Source organism: Hippoglossus hippoglossus, chromosome 16 (genome assembly GCF_009819705.1).
Source record: "Hippoglossus hippoglossus isolate fHipHip1 chromosome 16, fHipHip1.pri, whole genome shotgun sequence".
Classification (NCBI taxonomy): domain Eukaryota; kingdom Metazoa; phylum Chordata; class Actinopteri; order Pleuronectiformes; family Pleuronectidae; genus Hippoglossus; species Hippoglossus hippoglossus.
In genome coordinates, this window is record NC_047166.1 from 17,530,451 (window position 1) to 17,549,995 (window position 19,545).

The 19,545-nt window shown below is 42.0% G+C and overlaps 1 protein-coding gene across 2 annotated transcripts in view; it reads right to left on the bottom strand.

Moving 5' to 3' along the window:
* LOC117776653 (RNA-binding motif, single-stranded-interacting protein 3-like) overlaps window positions 1-19,545 on the bottom strand; it is a 125,499-nt gene that overhangs the window by 3,447 nt on the left and 102,507 nt on the right. Inside the window, exons 7-13 of one of the 2 annotated variants that reach the window (XM_034610783.1) lie at window positions 19,090-19,196; window positions 14,500-14,543; window positions 10,704-10,800; window positions 8,301-8,351; window positions 2,097-2,213; window positions 1,726-1,812; window positions 438-569 (exon numbers count right to left, since the gene is read on the bottom strand). In XM_034610783.1, coding sequence (XP_034466674.1) covers window positions 438-569; window positions 1,726-1,812; window positions 2,097-2,213; window positions 8,301-8,351; window positions 10,704-10,800; window positions 14,500-14,543; window positions 19,090-19,196 — 635 coding nt within the window. The remainder of the gene's footprint in view (window positions 1-437; window positions 570-1,725; window positions 1,813-2,096; window positions 2,214-8,300; window positions 8,352-10,703; window positions 10,801-14,499; window positions 14,544-19,089; window positions 19,197-19,545) is intronic. The other variant, XM_034610784.1, reaches the window with a different exon arrangement.

Below are 19,545 nucleotides of genomic sequence, written 5' to 3' on the forward strand. Positions count from 1 at the left end.
ATGTAGATGTATATAACAAATAATGGATTATTTATAATCTTAATATATAAATAAATAGTCTTTGTGTTTAAACAAATGTATAAATGCCTAGTTTCACTGTAAAATTAGTTGTTAATGAATAAAACACTTGACATTTGTGATCCTCCATATGAACTGTTGTGCAGACTACTTAACATTATTCATTTCATTAGGGAACCACGGCCTAAGCAAACACTATTATAATAACTGATGATTGCATGATAAGCCTCTCTTTATCCAAGGTCTTTCAAAGCAGACACACTAAATAAAATTTGCTATTTTGACTCTTTGGGACACTTATTCACTTTCTTGGCTGTCACGACGGTGCATTGCAGGAGTGATATCGTGATATATAACTCTGTACACGCTGCACAGGGGGAATGTGATAACAAATAGAGCTTAGTCTCTTAGTCACTCACTTAGTCTGCTGGTAAGAGTAGGCCGTGGCATGATCCCCTGTGCTCTCCACAGATAAAGGCTGCTGCCCGCTGGCGTCCTGCGAGGAGGGGGCGGCTGTCTGGGGAGAAGCGTCTGTCACCACGCCCTGACACCAGAAACACAGAAATAAGTCCCATATGAAAACAATATCAGGCACTAAGAAGACTGAGTTTCAAACTCCACTTAGCAAAAGTTCACTGAGAGAATCCGAACAGTTTACAAAAGACAAAAACATTTACTAGATATTGATTCAATGTGGGGGGGTGGGGGTTCTCAGACAGTTTGAGGCTCTTTTAAATAGATAAAGAAATGTCCTCTCTCTGAATCCCACAGAACCACAATCTGATTCTGACGTCATCAACGCCTTGAACCTGGAGTTCCATCTGCAGCAATAAGTCACTGACTGATGCAGAGTTCTCACAGGATATCTACCAAACCTATTAGTTTTCATTTCATATCATTTTGAATGACAGCTACATTTATTAAGACATAGAGAGCCATCAAGTGAGAAAATTATACTGTATATAGTTTATTTAAAAGGGCTTTTATAATACTCATATTAGTATAATATTCAAGTCAGATTCTTTTACACACTGTCTACTGTGTACTGTGTTTCCAGAAGTAAATATCCCATTAATTATGATTATCACTTATAATTTTTGAACCATCCAATTCAGACTTATCACATTGTACAAAATTAGAAAATAATATGAAATGCTTCTGTAGAAGCCACACATCTGTATGACATCAACTGTGTTTGAAGGAAAATGTTTTATTTGCAATGTCAAGGAGAAGCTCTTCCCTACCCACAATCCTCAGGTGTAACAGCGCTGTTTCCATGGATATGTTTACCACAACCATGAAAATCATGTCGGCTATGAACGAATCATTCAGCGTTACATTAGGTTTACTACAGAGCAACCGTGATTTCACTTTCTAACATACTGCGCTCTTTTTAAATGAGGAAGATCAGTAAAACAAAGTAAAATTCAAGAAGAAGTGCCCTGGAAGTCATTGGAAAGGGATCATTCGCAATGATTTATGGGATGTGTAGATGCCTGAATCAAATATTTTGTGGTCAAGATTCATTTCGTAGTTTCATAAGGAATTTATAAAATGCCAAAGGAGAAAATAAATAAGAAATTCACTGTCGGGACCAGAGCCATTCTAAAAGTGGGAGGTCACTGACATGCTCTTTAAAGCACATGAGGCTACTGTATGAAGTTGGTGTAACCAGTTTTTAGTCAATAAACGATCTTGTTTACTTACTTCCACTGTGATGGCAGAGGCAGGCACTGCAGTGTACTGGGGAATGTAGGTTCCTTGCATAGAAGCAGCCGCTGCAGCAGGCATGTACTGCAGAGAGAAAGAGGGACACACATTATTGTGACAGAAACAAAATCGCATCCGGAATCCCTGGATTAGGAGAAGCTATTTCACGATGCAGTACGTAGCAACAGTTTGGCCGTGGGCCCAAGGTCATTGCACATTTCAGGCTGGTTACAAACAGGCAAAGGCATTTTCCAAAAAAAGGCTGTGAGGTTTACAATTACAGCTGATCGCATGAAGTCTGTACAGACTATGTTTAACTTGAAATGTAGACAAACACATGCATGAAGAAGGAAAAAGCTGAGACTCACTGTGCCTGTGGTGCCCAGAGACATGTGGTTCATCTGCTGGGCGAGAGGAGCCATGACACTGGAGGGGTGAAGAGACAAACTGGGCTCCATGGCCGAGGCTGGGGTGATGACAGCACCCTGGGACAGGAAGGAAGGACACGTGACCAACTGGGTTATCGACACCGGTGTCCACTAACCAGAAGAGTGTGAGGGAAACAACATCAAGGTCACTATTCAAACTATAGAATGGCACTGAGAGCCGAGCGCATACATCCACCAAGGCCCAACAGTCCTCTTCAATTCAATCACACTGCGGCAAATTGCACACATTTATAGAAATCAGTGCCCTGAATAAGCCTGATTTAAAAGAAATCAAGATCCATGAATTATTGACTGGAGAAATTGGTGAAAATGTCTCACAATGTAAAAAAAACCAATAAAAATGTCTTGATCCAACCTCTGATCCGCTCCAAAAATGAACAGTTTTTTCCTTGGCCAACACCTTATCCATTCCACCGAATTTGTTCCTAATCTTGCTCATAAACAAACCAACAAACAAACATAACCTCCATGGTGGAGAAAATGAAACATAACTAAGATGGCCAACAGTTAAAAAAAACTGTATTCTACATATTTTGTTTGGCATAATAGTTTGGCTTTTATGATATACAGCTAAAAAACACCTTTTTCAAATGTGCAGGTTACATTTCCAACCCGGTTATGTTTGATGACTGCAAATGGTTTGACTTCGTACGTGGCAAATGCAGCCAGTCAGCCAGGCTTTGGCAGGCTTGATACAACATGCTTCTGAACGGAGCAGAAAAGCTTTTCACTGTAAATCTCCTCCATGTGAAGGGCTTTGATGCAGCCTAACACCTTGATGCACTGAGCTCCACTTTTTCACTCCAGCTCTGCCACAGACTCAGCAGCTCTGTAAAGGTTTAATAGGAGACTCCTCACGCTGCGAGTCGAGGTGCCTGGCAACGTCCTTGCAGCGTTAAAAACCACCGCTCTTTTATGCTCACTGTTTAACTACACTTCCCATGAGCACAGACAGCATTGGCGGATATGTGTCAGCACTGCTCCTGAAAGCATTTGTGTGTGTTGACGCGGGACGTTTGGAAGAACACAGGTACAATTTAGGTATTTTAGGCACCAGCCAAGCTGCACGGCAGTCGTCTTAACAGCTCTGCTTCTGTAGGGTTTCATAGGGACGCTCACAACAAAACAACACAAATGTACGTAAGCAAACACACACACATACGGAGTAATGAAAGCTCTGGCTATGTGAGGCGTTCCTCTCGAAGGCACACACAATCTGTCAAGTGTTCACAGTTGCGAATCTGTAAGTGAAGATCCTTAACGTCTGCGAGCTTCACACAGAGGCACACACACAGACACACACACGCACACACAAGGATTGTCGGAACTGTTAACAATGTTGAGTGCTCTTCCTCTTGACTGCTGTCTTCATGAGGAGACCTGTTTGAAGAACACAGCAGCCTGGCCATCAGAAACGCTCTGTCAACACTGTCTTCAACAACACAAGTGCATGAGTGGCACTTCTCCTGCAAGCACACACACGTACACACCATACTGTATAAAAACACACAGAGTGGCATCCGCACACAGATGCAACGACAGATCCATACCCACAAAACCTGCACAAATCTTTGGCTCGGCAGGTAGATTAAGCAGCTAGAATGAAGCTAATACCCGAGCTCTTCATCCAGCTATATAATAATGAATAATGATTTCTCATCCTCCCTCGCTCTTTCTGTCACTTTATCCAATATCACAGCAGGCCTCCATAAGGAGAGAAAGGTGTTTACAGGAAAACGGAAGCACAGAAAGACTAATTATCTGCTCTGATTTATAGCAGTACAAGTGTTAAACCCGCCTTCTCCACATGTACCTGTGTGTGAGCTCTGTGTATTAGTGTGTAGCAGAGTGTGTGTTAATGTTGTCATGTATCAGACGAGCAATAAATGAGCACACAACACACAAGACGGTTACTTTTCCCCAAAGGACAGGAGGGAGAGAAACACACAAGATCTGCTTCAACTTTGAACTTGCTCCTTCTGCCTCTCACTGTCCCCTTCATCCTCCTTCTCCTCCTCTTCATCCTCCCCCTTCTTTTGCTGTCCTTTTTTTTCCCAGCAGCGAAGTGAAGCTGACTAACAGAGCGCTGCAGGCACCGTGCAGCATCAAATGCACTGTATTACTGATAATGATGCCAGTTTGAGAGAAAACCACTAACCGCTGCCGGTTGCGATGAATAGCTGCTTGTTCTCTCGCAGGTGGCGTGCTCTGAAAAGCAGATGTTTGTATTGCTCTACATGAATGGTTTCCCGAAAGCGGGAACACACCCGTTTTTCTCTGTCTCAACTTTAGTTTCTTAATGCACGAAAGCCCACAGGAATTTTATTGGACAACATGGAGCAAAAAAGAGACACCTGCTTGCACGCATGGGTGATAGCTCTGCAAACACAGGATCTCAGCATTGATAAAGTGAGTATTGTGCCATATATGCAGGCTCAGATATGTCGTGAACTGTGCTTCCTTCAACCCCTTTGTCTCCTCAAATGGGTTTAACACGGCAATTTAACTCAGGAAGACCTGAAATCCCAATTCTTTGGATGTCTCATTACATCCCTCCCCAATAAGCCGCCTTCCTTGTCTGTCTTGCTATGCATGGTTAGGGTAATGCATTAATTTCCTGTAGGGGGATTTGTGAGTAATTATGCACAAAGCCATCCTCTCACTAATTAAGATGTAAAGACAGGGAGTTCAAGTAATCTGGGCATCCCACCAAGGCTCGGGAATACAGTCCTTAAGGCACTCCACTGTGTGTGTGTGTATAGGTGTGCTTGTGTGCGTGCGTGTGTATTTGAATTGTGTTGTGTCTGTCTGTAAACACAGTCGTCTAAGTGTGTGCGCCCTCTCTTTATTCCAGAGGAATGAAAACAGAACATATCACTGTTTTAATGTCTCTTACTCTAACCACATAGTAAGGTCACTCGTTCCTTCAGCAACCGGGTGTGTAGTGTGTATCTGTGAGAGTGTGTGAGCGACACACATAGCAACCTGACAAATTAGCATGTAAGAATCTGACGGAGCGATTAAAAGAGGCGCGCTCGTGTGCGTCGCTCTATATGTGTCAATGAGTGCACGCCGTTAATCGAAGTCCCCGCTCATTAACTGTGGTGCAACAGTGAGGAAGAAGCCTCTGCTGCCATAGGAACCGAATTAAGCCACAGTGTCTCTTCCAGTCTCCCTCCCTGACGCAGATTTAATATGCCGAGCTCCTCTGTATCCAGGAAATACAATGACTAGCTCTCGCCCTTTGTTGTCTAACAGGGATTTTGACTATGCAGAGACAAGGCTGGGGAACAGGCACACACGGCCCAGACATGCTTTTGCAGCCGTTGTTTTCTTTTCTTTGTTCTCAATTTATTCTTTGTAATCCCTTCTTTCCTCTCCTTCCCCACGCGCCTGCCTCTCTCTCTCCCCCCCCCGTCCTCTGTCTGTCAGAATGCAGCCGCTTTCTTCACTTTCTCTTTCTCCAAATCCCTCATTCCTTCCTCTCTTTTATCTCTGTCCCTCTCTGTCTTCTCACCAAGACGAAGGAAGCCATATCGAGTGGCCTGCCAAATAATAAGACGGGACATTTGTTTGAAAACACATTTACAGAGGGGCATTATCCTCTCTCAGAGACATAATTTTAATCAGACATGAAAACAGAACGTTTTTAGCAGTTGGCAGATAGACACAAAGAGGGAGACAGAGGAAGAGAGGACGACAGAGAGGAGGAGCAACAGAATTAGGAACAACTTTAACTATTGATATGGACCATGTTCGCTTTAGAAATTCAGTGCAGGGCTCTACTCCTCTAAACCCCGAACCTCTGTCTATTTCAAACGGGCATCATCACATTTTTCAGGAATAAAATAGTCGGTGGATGTTAGCCAAACCAACTCACCAACATTTGCCACGAGATAGAAAAATCTGGACATGAAATCAGTCTTGACTATCATCAACATTATTTTCTATAAACAGATACTGATGCTTTAGTGTTAATCTTCCATTACAAAAAGACTGTGTCATCATGGGATGCCAATGCAGTTCATAATGTGCTGTGTCTGAAAGCTCCTGTCAGCCATGATGGTCAGGATAACTGAAATTCTCATGTGCAAACATCTCGTGACTGATAACCCTACTTCCTCCATCCAGCCATCATCTAAACCAGATGTTCTCCAACTTTCCCCAAAATAACCAGGGACATGTGACCCCTCATTATTTCAAGAGATATTAAATGTAATTTCACAATCATCTTCGTTCACATGTTGCAGTGTTTCCTGTGGTACTGTTAATTAACCATGAGACAAAGAAAATCAAAAGGTTGATTATTTGCATGATTTTATTTTGGATTTAACTAGTAGTGCCTATCTTTTAGCTTTTGGAACAATTATGGCTAAAATATGATACTGAAATTTAAAGAGAAATAGTCTTTGGATTTCTCTCTAAATTATCTTGTGACCCTACATCTGTCACTCGCGACCACCCTGAGGGTCCCGACCCAGAGTTTGGGAACCACTGATACAGCTCATCCTTTCAAGGTCGTGGGGGGTTAGCTGAGCCAAACCCAGCTGACATGAGATGAGAGGTGGGCTACACCCTGGACAGGTCACCTGTGTATGGCAGGGCCAACATACACAGAGAAACAGCACTTACATTCACACCAAGGGACAATTTAAAGTCTCCAATTAACCTAACCCCAATCTGCATGTCTTTGACTGTGAAAGGAAAACCTACACAGAGATGGAGAGAACATGCAAACTCCACACAAAGAGGAGTTTGAAACAGGATTCCTGATTCACTTACCTTTCTGACTCACAGATAATTTACCCAAAAATATGAAAATCCTTTTTCCAACAGTGACATGAATTTGTTCCATTTTAATATTAACCCAGTCCAAGTAGAGGATATTGTGAGAACAGGTTTAATTAAAACCCATGTGTATAAAATCAAATGCACCTTTTCCAGGTCAACAGGTTCTTTCCAGAGCTCATGTTAAAATCATTTATATCATAATGTAGACCACACATGGGGAAAACCAGTAAACAAATGAACATATGGGAATAATAACAATAATATAATGTTGATTGCTTATTTTCATCTGTTTTTCTTTCAAGGTCACTTTACAGTCCCAACATGAATCTATTATGCCTATTACTTATTTAGTCTATTGTTAATTAACCAGTTTATCTCATATGAGACATGCACCAATTTTAAAACACATCTACAGAATTAAACGTAAATCTGTGGATTAGAGGAAAGTGTAGGGATTTATACTACATGTTTGTGTAGCTGCTGTGAGGACATCGGTTGGGGGCTCACAGCAAACTCTGTGGAGGTTGTTGTTATAGCTGTAACCGTCTGTGGCTAAAATAAGGGAAAACCTTGACGTCTGTTTCAAGGTTATGTTTGTGTGTGAGTGCGTATGAGAGAAGAAGAAGACGGAGAATCTGTAGGTGAGTGTACACCTACACACACAGTCAATATATGTGACTCTATGTGTCACTGTATGTGTGGGTGTGTTTTAACGCATTTCTATGTTTTACTAAAAGCTGTGAGCACTTGTGTGTTGTTGTGTACTTGTACTGAGCTCAGGAAGCATTGGATGTGTTATATGACGAGTAATGTATCATACTGTATCATATTGAGTCCATACAGTGGGGTCCACAATGTTTTATTAACAAATTATTTTTGTTTATTGATTATATGTAAATTTGTATACATCAGATCAATAATTTCCTGTTTAAATTGACTTTAACATCAGTTCATACTGTATGTTCACCATTACACTTCTCTGAACCTGCAGTTTTATTTCAAACCAGCAGGGAGCAGCCTTTTATAATGGATTTCAGACTTGGCTCTGCTGAGCTCTTGTAGTTGCTGTAAGGAGGTTATTCACAGGCTGATTCAGCAGAGCAGGACTCAGATGTGGGGCGACAGTTTTTTCTGTCATGCTCTGCTACTCTTATTAGAAACTGTGTCATTTTTTCTTTTATTTTGGGGATTTATTCAGTGATTTATACCAATTTACCAGTGTTAGTGACAGCCCAACATTAGCACTGAAATGTAAGATTGAAAAAGAAATCTGAAGACATTGAACAATTCAATTCAAATATAATCATAATTATGGCTTGTTCAAAAACTTACTGTGGGTTGCATAACATACTGTTGATGTGGCATCCAAGATGTACTCTGGACCTGTGGACAGAGGAGAGGAGAAGAGAAGAGAAGAGAAGAGAAGAGAAGAGAAGAGAAGAGAAGAGAAGAGAAGAGAAGAGAAGAGAAGAGAAGAGAGGAGAAGAGAAGAGAAGAGAGGAGAAGAGAAGAGAAGAGAAGAGGTGACGACAGTATCATTAGAGATGACGAAGGAAATAGTAATAAAAAAGACACAGGGTGGACAGAAAGGAAGGAAGAGAAAAATAAAGTAATTAAAGAACGGAGAGGATGAGTAGGATGAGTAGGAGGATCCAGAAGGGAGGTCAGGAAGAGATGAGAGGAGAGGCAAGATCAAAAAGAAGATTGTTATAAGTGGGTGAAGAATTGAGGAAGAGGGAACATAAAGAAGGACAATTGTGAGACAGAATGACAGGAAGCGAGCGAAAATGAGAAAACCAAAGAGGAGAAGAGAGAAAATTAATCATTAGCTTAGTCTTTACAAGCCCATTTCAGAGCCTCAGTCCCTGCGGCAGTGAATATTACAGCCGTAACTGAGGGTCCACTATACAGTATGTTATGTTGTAATTATAAGAGGATATGAAGACCACAGAGAGCAATACAGTCTAATAATTACTGCTTCACAGTGTCGGTTTCATCATCAAAGTCTGACTTGGCCACAAATCACCACTTTCATCTCATACTGCTGCCCACTGCCCGAGCCTAATATGAGGAGAAACACGTCCCTGGAGACTCCTCTGTCACATGTAAGGTATGGTATGTGTGTGTAGGTTTTAGAGTAATGTGAGTGCATGTGTATGTCCGCTTATCTCCGTCTGTCTGTGGGGAGTTGAAGTAACACAAGGCAGGTTAACACCTTCCCGTGTCCTCCTCGCAAAGCAGGATTTGATTGTGTCTCATGTCATTCAGCTCAGGTGAAGATGTGTCTTTGCATTCGTCTTTCTCATTTACAGCAGTTCTTTGTATGTGGGGAAACCTGTGGGGGAGGACCTCTCTTTCTCTTTCTCTTCTACAGGTTTTACAAACTGAGAATCAAATAAAGGGACGAAATTACAGACATGTGTTGAGTAAAAAATAATGGGGCATCTAACTACTAAAGGCACTTTCACCACCTTAACCCCGTCCTGCACTCTGATTGGCTGGAGTTGGCTAGAGAAGTCGCCGACTCTGACTAGTTTTCGAGCCCGTTGGAAATCTGATTGCATCTTTGAAAATTTCACACATAGCAATTGATGACTGCCAATCGAGCGCCGATTGGGGGCCTTTGTCGGCGATTTGCAAATCTCTTGGGCAACTGGCAAATCCGGCTGAAAATGGTGTAGTGAGAACTCAGCTTTAAATCCAAGGGAGCTGATGACTGCTCTTTCTTAAAGTCTTTCCTGACCTGAAAGGACCATTTGAAACTAGAAGGTCACTCAGTAGAGTGCATACATCCCTCAAGATCCAACAGTCCAAAAATAAAATAAAATAAAACCAAATTGAAATTCACGAGATCCAATTTTTATTTTGATCGGAACCAAATCACACACACTCATAAATATCCCAGATTTGTTTTCTTCCAGATCCACATTTCATTCAGAACCTCGCAATGTTGAAGAACGTGCTTCTGTTTTTTAAAAATTCCTGGTTCTAGGTCTGCATCACAATTGAATGGGTTCTTTCCTCACCCAATGCGTATCCTTCCACCGAGTTTTATGGTAGTCCAATAAGAAGCTTTTTTACATAAACTTATTTACAAGAGTTCTTAACTTCACTGAAGATATAGCAGCTGTCATTCTATCATTTTCTAACTCTCAGCACTTCCGACGAAAAGATAAAAAACATCTATGAGTATGTGCGTCACCTAATACTTTTAGACTCCTGCTGTTAGAGGCACTCAAATCCCATTGGTTCCTGGCGAAGACATACATCTTTAAAAAGAGGTTACAAATATATAGGTTTGTGTTGTATAAAAGCAACCTTGTATGTATTAGCATCACTTCAACAGGAGGACAGAGTTGCTAACCTTACTTAAGATGCTAACAGAGTGCTAGCAGGTTGCAGTATATGCCCATGGGATGCCATTTTGGAGCTGTGTCGGACTGAGAGCATTAGTTGCTTTGCTAAATCTGACAGCTAGGCAGGAAGTCAAGAAATATGGCAGACGCTGGAACTTTTAGGTGCTTTGCAATGTTGCCTTGGACCAGATTCAAGTAATTAGAATTTTAGCTGTAAAGTTATCGATCCAAACACACAACTTCTATCTTTTATGAGACAGCGAGTGTCCCAACTGCCTGTCGCCACCGGCACTGTTTGAAATGGTCGTCGTCTGGAGGAACTAGAAAATCTCCACAAGTCTGGACATAAACTAGAGGAGCTGAGACAGGATCCACCCACCTGATACGTGGAGACGGGAGAGGCAGCGATGAAGGGTGTGATTGATGTCTGTGCAATCATCCGATTGGTGGAGATGCTGTACGGTGAGGAGTAATACCTATGGAAGGAAACAAGGAAATTTAGTTGATTCTGACATTTTTGTCAGCAAATTCATATAAATGGGATAAAACTGATAGAAGGCAATTAGACAAAAACGTATAATTTGGACAAAAATGTAACGTCGGTCAAAAAGCTCCACACACGGCTTTAGCTCTCCACATGTAAAGGTGAAACTCAGCCTTTTGTACCTCTTTGTTTTTCAACCACCCAGTGCACTTCAAGATGCCGCTGAGAAAATGGATCAGACATCATCAAGGCTGTCTCAGGAACAATAAATATTGCAGCTTCACTCTGTGCCACATCATCAAAGACGTCTGAGAATGAGACTTGACACTGCACCGGAGTGCACATCATGTTACAAAGGAGTCTGCTCCGCTGCTATGCATAATAACGAATTATCACCTTAATGTGTGAGTGGGTGAAATGTTTCAGTATCGCCTTTAATGCACACACGCATAATTCCACTTTGATGGGAAGGCTGCATCTCATCTTTAACATCTGCATTTTGTACTCTGTTTACTTCTCTATGCCTTTGTTTGCCCTTCTGGTTTTGCTGTCTCTTTCTCTCTCTCTCTCTCTCTCTCTTTTTCCATTTCATCCCCCCCAAACGCTGCAGTGGTAGAATGCTGTGGCTCACGGTGCTTTATTTATCATTGTGTACCTAGAGAGGACATGTTTCATCCGCCAGGCCGTGTTGCTGTGCCCGATCGATCCCCAAGTGTCTGTTGACTGAATAATGGAGCGAGGGAGGGGAGGGAGAGAGAGTGAAAGAAAGGAAGAGAGAGATAGAGGCAGAGGCAGAGAGAGAGAGACACCCTCCCCTATCTCCTTCTAACAGCCATGATTGTATAAAAAGGCACTTGCCACAAATCAAGTGTTGCTTAATTGGGGGATAAAAGCACCTTAAAAAAACATGCACGCTGTTGGTTTACTTAAAGGTTTCTCCAAACTACCACTGCCAAATATATGCAACGTTTTTATCTTATGTTATTCCATTCCTGTGTTCTTCTCTGTGTTATTTATAATATAATATACAACATTCTGTGATAAATTGGGGCTCAGCAACAAGCCAAAGAAAGAAAATGTACAGATGAATGGCTGCGACAAGAACACATGTAGTTGTGAGGGTGGAATAGACCTTCAGGTTAGTGGATGACCCTCTCTTCTCAGCTATGATTGTGGTCTAGGTAGAGGCCAAAGATGCAGTTTATACTCTTGATTGAATTGAACATTAGTTGTCCATAAAGAGTAGAGGTTAAGGTCAAGAGTAGATTGAGGTTAGTCCCTAATTTTCAAAAATATAACATGGTTAACTTATTTGGAAATAGACAAGTAAATCATAAGCAATATATATTGTTGTTATCATCAATTATAATTATAGTAAAAACTTTATTTGTATAGCACCTTTAATACAAGAAATGCAGCTCAAAGAGCTTTTTCCCCATTAGAGATTTTTCTTATATTTCCCTTCACACCTTTGACCTCTGGCTTCTCTCCATGTCTCCGTAGCTTTCCCTTTAAATGTAGCCTCCATGGAAACCACAAGTGTTCACCGTAACACAATCATTCTGTATTGGCATTGTTTTCTTTGAGCTACTGCACATCTGCTTTATCGATACAATTCAACCATTGACATCACTTGAGTTGAACAGACTGGACAGGTATGGATCTAAGTCAGAGTGAGAACTGGAACATGTGATGATCACAAACAAGAAAGAAAAAGTCCTTTACGGATCGGCTCTGTGGATCCATCTTTTTGACTGTACAATTAATGTATGACTCACATTAGAGATAGTGTATTACTGTCACTGATGAATACAAATGAGCAAATGCAACCAGGTTATTCAATATGGTTCTCTGATTGTGTTTATTGTATTTTTCATTAGAGTGATGTGTATTGAGAGAGAGAAATAGTAGGTAGAGGACAGATCCAAGGTTATTGATGGAGGCTATTAGCCTTGAGCAGCACGCTGTCAATAGGGACTCCAGCGCAGCTGTTTAAACAATACACTAAACATGTAATTGCGAAGAGAACATTAAGACAGGATTGAATTTAAAACCTCTTTGTGAATCCCTGGTGTGACCTAGTCGCACTGTCAGGAGTTTGCCCTGAAAAATTAGCAAATGATTTAATGCCGACCTCTGTGAATTTTCAGCAGAGATGTGAGTGAGCGGGCTAAAATATACTGTGTGTGTGTGTGTGTGTGTGTGTGTGTGTGTGGGGGGGGGGGGGGGGGGGGGGCAGGAGAGATAGAAGAAAGATATAACGGCAGAGAAAGAGAGCAAAGAACAGAGGCATGGAGGGAGGGAGAAACAAAAGGAAAACAGGCAGACCAGAAAAGAGGTGAGAAATAGAGAAAAAGAGCCTCCAAATAGAGAGGACAGGCAACAAGCCAAAGCAGTCTGGCCAGTTGGGACACATGTTTCCAATAACATCAGATTGGCATCAGACACTAAACACCAGCCGTCCTCGAGCTTGAAGAGACTGACAAACCTGTAATTGATTCATACCCTTCCCCTCTCCTTGGGCTGACTTTATTTTTGCCTTTGCCCTCCTCTTGACCCCCGCCTGGCCCCCTCTTTTTTTATTCAACTCCTTTCTCCCCTTGCTTTGCGCCTCTCTAATTAGCTGCATTAGCATTTCGCAGTCATTTAGTGCTTGGCCGGAAGGAGCTCAGATGACCTCGGAAGAGAGGTCGGAGAGGGCTTAAGCACCGCCAGCGCACAGATGCTCGCGTGTGAGCATGCATTGATGCATGCACGAGCACGCGCACGTGCACTGAGTCACCAGGATAGACAAAAAGTAAAGCAGATGCTTGGAAATGGAGAGTGGGAATTGCAAGAAGAAAGAGACTAAACAAGACAACAAGGCAAAGAAGGGAGGGAGAAAAATGGTTGCACACAGTCAGCAAAAAACGGCACATGGTCAGACAGGCAGGTAGACAGGTTTAGAGGTGATATGACGAAAGGGAAGGGATGTAACAATTCATGGAGCACAACAGGACAAGAGTAAAGAAGAGGGAGAAGAGGCAAAGCGGGGAAACAAAGAGGAAGGAGGACTGAGTAGACAAGGCGGAGGAGAAGAGAAGCACAGAGCTGGAGGGAAGCATCTCCTGGGATCGCATCACCAGCAGCATTCCTAGCAGACAGGACCGATCTCCAATTTCCCCCCTGAAACAGGCAGGCAGACACTCTGCTCTGTGCATTCAGCCTGGGAGCACTGCAGATAGCCTTGGCTGATGAAAGTCTTACAGCGGCTCTGCAACACCACCCAACTTCCCTGTCGGCAATCAAAACCTACATGTCTGACAGCTTGTATGCATAAATACACGCTCAACCTGCATGAGAGTCAGATGAGAGAATGAGGGCGAGAGCAGGAAAGACAGAGAGAGAGAGAGAGAGAGAGAGAGAGAGAGAGAGAGAGAGAGAGAGAGTGCGTGTGTGTGTGCATATGTATTCTACTCATTTGCAACATGTGCTCTTGTAGATAAGCGTGCTGATGGTTGGCTGATCCACATACAGGTTTGCTCAATCATGTGTCAGTTTCGTAAAGGCTCATCTGCAGGTGCCGATATCAGGACTTCAGCATTTTTTGTATTTGCTTTACATATTTGACGAGGAGTGTGAATCAAAAAAGTTACGTTTGCACACGTTGCAGAAACAGCTTGTAACCCTGTGATGAAAACTGTCCACCTACCCGTTCTGCATCGCAGCGGGATCATACGTCAACGCCATGCCACTCTGGAGGAAAAGATAAACAAACAAACTCACAGGTTAAAATACTTAGAAAGAATTATTAAGAGTTTCACATGTAAACTATCGGTGTTGTCAACTGACATTAAAACACTGATTTAGTAATACTGCATATGACTAATGGTCAAGCCAGCAAGGGTAATGAATGTAGAGAGAGAGGGAGACACTGGAGATGGAAGGTGTGATTCATGATGTACAATAAACACTGAGCACACAATTTGTCTTTAAATTCACCAAATATACAAAGAACTGCTAAATAAAGAACAATGGATGATGTCCTCTGTCGCCCAAAATTCCCAAATGAGTCTGTTAAAAGCACTTAACAGTAAAATGATTATGTGTGAGCCTGCGAGCCACTTCAAACTATGTGTCATGTTCAAAAATAAACACAGAAAAATTACCACACAAAGGAAAAAGAGGGGCAACTGTTATTATCTTGCATAGAAGATACTGTATGCAGCAACACAAAAAGTTCCTGGCACAATGCACTTAGCTATGTAAAACAACGAACTGCTCCTTAGTCTATTATTGGGCAAACCTTTTTAAAGTTTCATCGTATCTATTTTACTAAAAGATTCTGGTTATTAAAAAATCATCAAAATAAAAATGGACTTCATGATAATGAGCTGTCAGCAATGAAACAAATGCCACAAACTTCTCTTTTCAAACCAAACTCGGTCATTTCTGCTGTTCGCTCCACTTATGTTTAACATTGTGTCAATAAAAAAAACACACACACACAGAGAGAAACAGACATAAATCCACACTGGGCCCCATGAAGGTGACAGCCCAGCTGATTCAGATGAAGATGTTACATATCGTGTGAAATGAGTCAGTTACTCCCAACTGTGAACGCACAAAGGAGCAGAGAAGAGACAATCGGAGGTAAATAAGGAAACATAAAAGTTTCTGGTTTGTTCTGAAATCATTCGTTCCCCGATGCATTCACAACAACACAAAAATCTCCGGAGAGTTCAGGTGAGGGGTGGAGCAGCTTGCAGAGACAGGATGTAACGTATTGATACCGCTGCAGAGTTTGCATGTTCTTGTTTACAGCACATCATCGCCGGCACTGGCCCTTATCACAAAAAGCTCTCTTAACATCTTTGTCTGTGTTTTCCTTTTTTGTGTCCATCATGTGTTCGAAACGTCATCGTCACACCCTCTCGCTCACTTTGAATCCTGCTGAGGATCTTCTGCTGTGTTCTAACATCAGCTCATTAGGACATTCTGTGGTGTTCTGACAAGTGGACTGGCCGGAGAAACTCTGGAGAATGTCCAGAGGTTCTCCAGATTTAATTGCATGTCTGAAAGCCGCTTTTCTGAGCTGTTATATACACAGCCTGTAGTTGTCACAGCAGAAATCTGTTAGGGAATTTAACAGTGGCCAAAAAGCTCTCCAGCTGCATAAAATCTGTATGAGAAGAAAGTCAACACAAAGCTACACAAGTGTATTTTAGTTGTACTCTCCTCCTCTCCATCAGATGTAGTATCTATTAAGTCCAGGCTCTATTCTCTATGACTATTTTCTTTCTGTGCCTCATTTCTTCTATCATGTGTGAATTAATGAACATCTTCATCCACTTATAAACTTAAAATATCAATTGTGTTTTTTTAAGTCTTCTCATCTTTATTTTTCTCCTTCTCTGTCTGTCCCTCCGTCGTCGGTCCCCCTCCTCTTATATCTCCAGCAATACAAAAGTCATTTTATTTGTTCTATATTCCACACAAGGCCCTTCTCTCCAAATTGGCACATGAGTTGAAAGTGTGCCCTGATGCATAACTCTGCTGCGATGTTTGGTTTTACCCCAAACGCTGTTCCTTGCCAGGACGGGGGGGGAATATAAACTGCAGAAGCAATAAAAAAGGACTGCCAGAAATTGATGACATCAAATAGCAAAAATTAATCATTAAAAAGCCAGAGATTCATTCTCATACCAGCCCTCTAACAGAAATCAGATTTGAAGCAGGTACAAATTTACATCACACACAATAATTCTATCCTTCACCCTGAGCAATATTTGTATTCACTGATTCCTTGACAAGTTATTGAATTATCTTTGGTCAAAAAAGGAGTTCTGTGCCAGAGCTAGAAGAGATCAGCTCTGTGAAGCATCTTGATGTTGCATCCTGTCGTCTAAGTTTCCTTCATCTTCAGCAAAAACCACATGTTTCCAGAGGGAAGCATGTAAGGACACCTCCAGAAGGGCCCTCGACCAGAAACCTCTGTTTGACAGTTACCACTCATTGTTAGAGTCAATCAAACAACTACAAAGAAACGCAAAACAGTGACAGAGACACCGAACAGCTACAAAGAGTCACAAATCGAATCGATGACACAAACGACTTTAAAGAGGCTCACACAGGCTACAAAGAGACACCAAAATACTAACAGATGGCTACAAAGAGACAGAAAATTGTTAAAACAGATGCTTTCAAAGAGACACAAAAGGCTACAAAGAGACACAAAATGGCTAAAGCAGAAGATTACAAAAAGAGACAGAAAAGACAAAAAGATGATTACAAAAAGACACAAAATAGCCACGCAGATGGCTTCAAAAGAACATAAAACAACAACTTGATTGTAAAGAAACACAAAATGTCCATTTTCTGACAGATAGTATGAGGTCACACAAAGTGACAATGCAAAAGGCTACAAAGAAGAGGAAAACAGCAAAAAGATGGCTACAAGGACACAAAAAGGCAAAAGTGATGACTACAAAAAGACAAAACGGTTATAAAGAGACACAAAGAGACTACAAAGACTAACAGGAGATTTCAAAAGGACACAAAACAGAGAAAGAAAATGATTGTAAAATGTTTAAAAGTGAAAGAAATGCAAATCAACCCCCCCCCCCCCCAAAAAAAAGAGACAACTACACACAGTGTGGGTGCACCCTCCTCTTCTTTGGGTGTCTAGGTCTGTTGCAGGAGGGGTGAGGGGCCCACAAAGGCTGTACCCAGGGGCCCACTGTCTCATAATCAAGGCCAAGGTCAGATTCATTTACGAGTGAGGGATTCTGGGAGATTAGGGTCGGCTGACTGAGTGTGCGGACGCGGTGAGGCCCCTCAGAGCACCTCCCCAGCCAGATGTGTCTATTAGTCTGCCTGGACTCTGAGACGTGGCGCTGACAAATGCAGAAACCTCTGAAGGGATGCTTTTCCTCTTCAACGCCAAGTGGGGCTTGTCAGGACTTGGGCCACTGACAAATGTGCGAGGTATCCCGCTGAAAGCACGTGCCATTTATTTTAAGTCCAGCTGACAATTCAGGACAGGACACAGGAAAGAATCACTAAACACGGAGGCCTCTAATGTTAACTAAGCCCTGGGGAGATTTCTTGGCTCTAAAGAAATGAAAGCTGCAATCCGTGTCTGCAACAAACACAAAAGTCAAACACACATGCACCGTGGCATCCTGTTTCTGTTGTGGCAGCTCTTGTTACGGCGCACAGTTGTTTCAGCCTGGTTCCATTTCATTTCACTTGACTACCCTTCTCTTTCCCAGCCTCCATGTAATGCACATGGTTGGGAAACCATTTAAAACTGCAATCAGAGTGTGGGTGGCGACATTATTCTTCACTTTCCCTTGTTCTTTGAATTAAAGCTTTGGTATCGACACTAACAAGGTCTGAACTTGCGGCATTGTGCAACACTCAATCTGCTTTCAGTCTGGTGCACAAGGTTTTCATTTCTCCCGCAGATGACAGACTGGAAGTGCGAGTTTCGACAAAAGGAAACATAACTTGGCATTGGGGTCTCGCAAAATAACCGTATATTTTAAATTTAATAACTTTTGTATATGCCAGCTTTCATACTGTCAGCAGCATCTCTAATTCAGCCTTCAGTATGTTATTTGGATATGAAAGCTGATAATAACCCTGCAGGGGGGCCTGTCAAGCTTTTCAGATTTTATACTCTGTTATAAATGTGAAAAAGGAACTGATGTCAAAGGGAACATCGGCTAGATATTTAAAATGTATGAGAAAGGTGACTTTTTAGACTTTCTGTGAAGCAGCTGCAGACACTGCTGTGGAACGCTCCAATACAATCCATTGCAGTTATTGCAACAGCATTTCTATTATGATATAATTACTGTTATGCTTTTGCTAGAAAGTTGAGCAGGAAAAAGGCTTAAAAGAGGTTTGTGGATATACTCTACTCATACTTGTGATTAAGTTAGAACAACATCACTTTTTGGTTTCGTTAACTTAACTATTTCCTCTTGGACATCCACTCTCAGAAGACACATTGCACTCACTCTGATTGTGAGAAGCGAGGGGCTATTGTTGATTAAAGAAATGTCTGCTGCAGCATAATTCTGCCTGAGGAAAAATCTATGTTGCTTTCTTTTGTAGTGGCAGAGGGTAAAAATGATTATTTCGTGCAACACTGGCTGAAGGACATGGTTCTTGTGTTACAATGGCCCCCTCCACTTATGATTTAATAATATCTTGCAGCGGCTGATGAAGGAAGTCTTATACGACGGGTACTGGTGAGCCGGTATTGATGATTAAATAAACCTGTAAGCCTTACCTCTCCATCCCGTGTCCACGGTCTGCCATTCTGGGGATACTTGACCTGGGTCTGCCTCTTTTTTTGGCCTCCATCAGCAAACTTGCACAGCAACGGCTCTGCTGGGGCTACAGAGTGAGTGTGAGAGAGAGAGAGAGAGAGAGAGAGAGAGAGAGAGAGAGAGAGAGAGAGAGAGAGAGAGAGAGACAAGGACAAACAGCAATGGATTAATCGTCTTAATAGCAGGACAAAGTGAAATTCCATGCATTAGGTTACAAGTAACATTTCAAAGATAAGACTTAAAGACAGGGCTTTTTGCGGTGGCTTAAACAGAAACATGACATAAATCACCTGGACCAGAAAACACATTAATCTCTTGTACCCTTAATCCAAACATCTAAACAACAGCAGTTATCGCACATCTCAACAATTCCTACAACCGCACTCCGACAAGAGCAGCCTTGATGTAGAAACAAA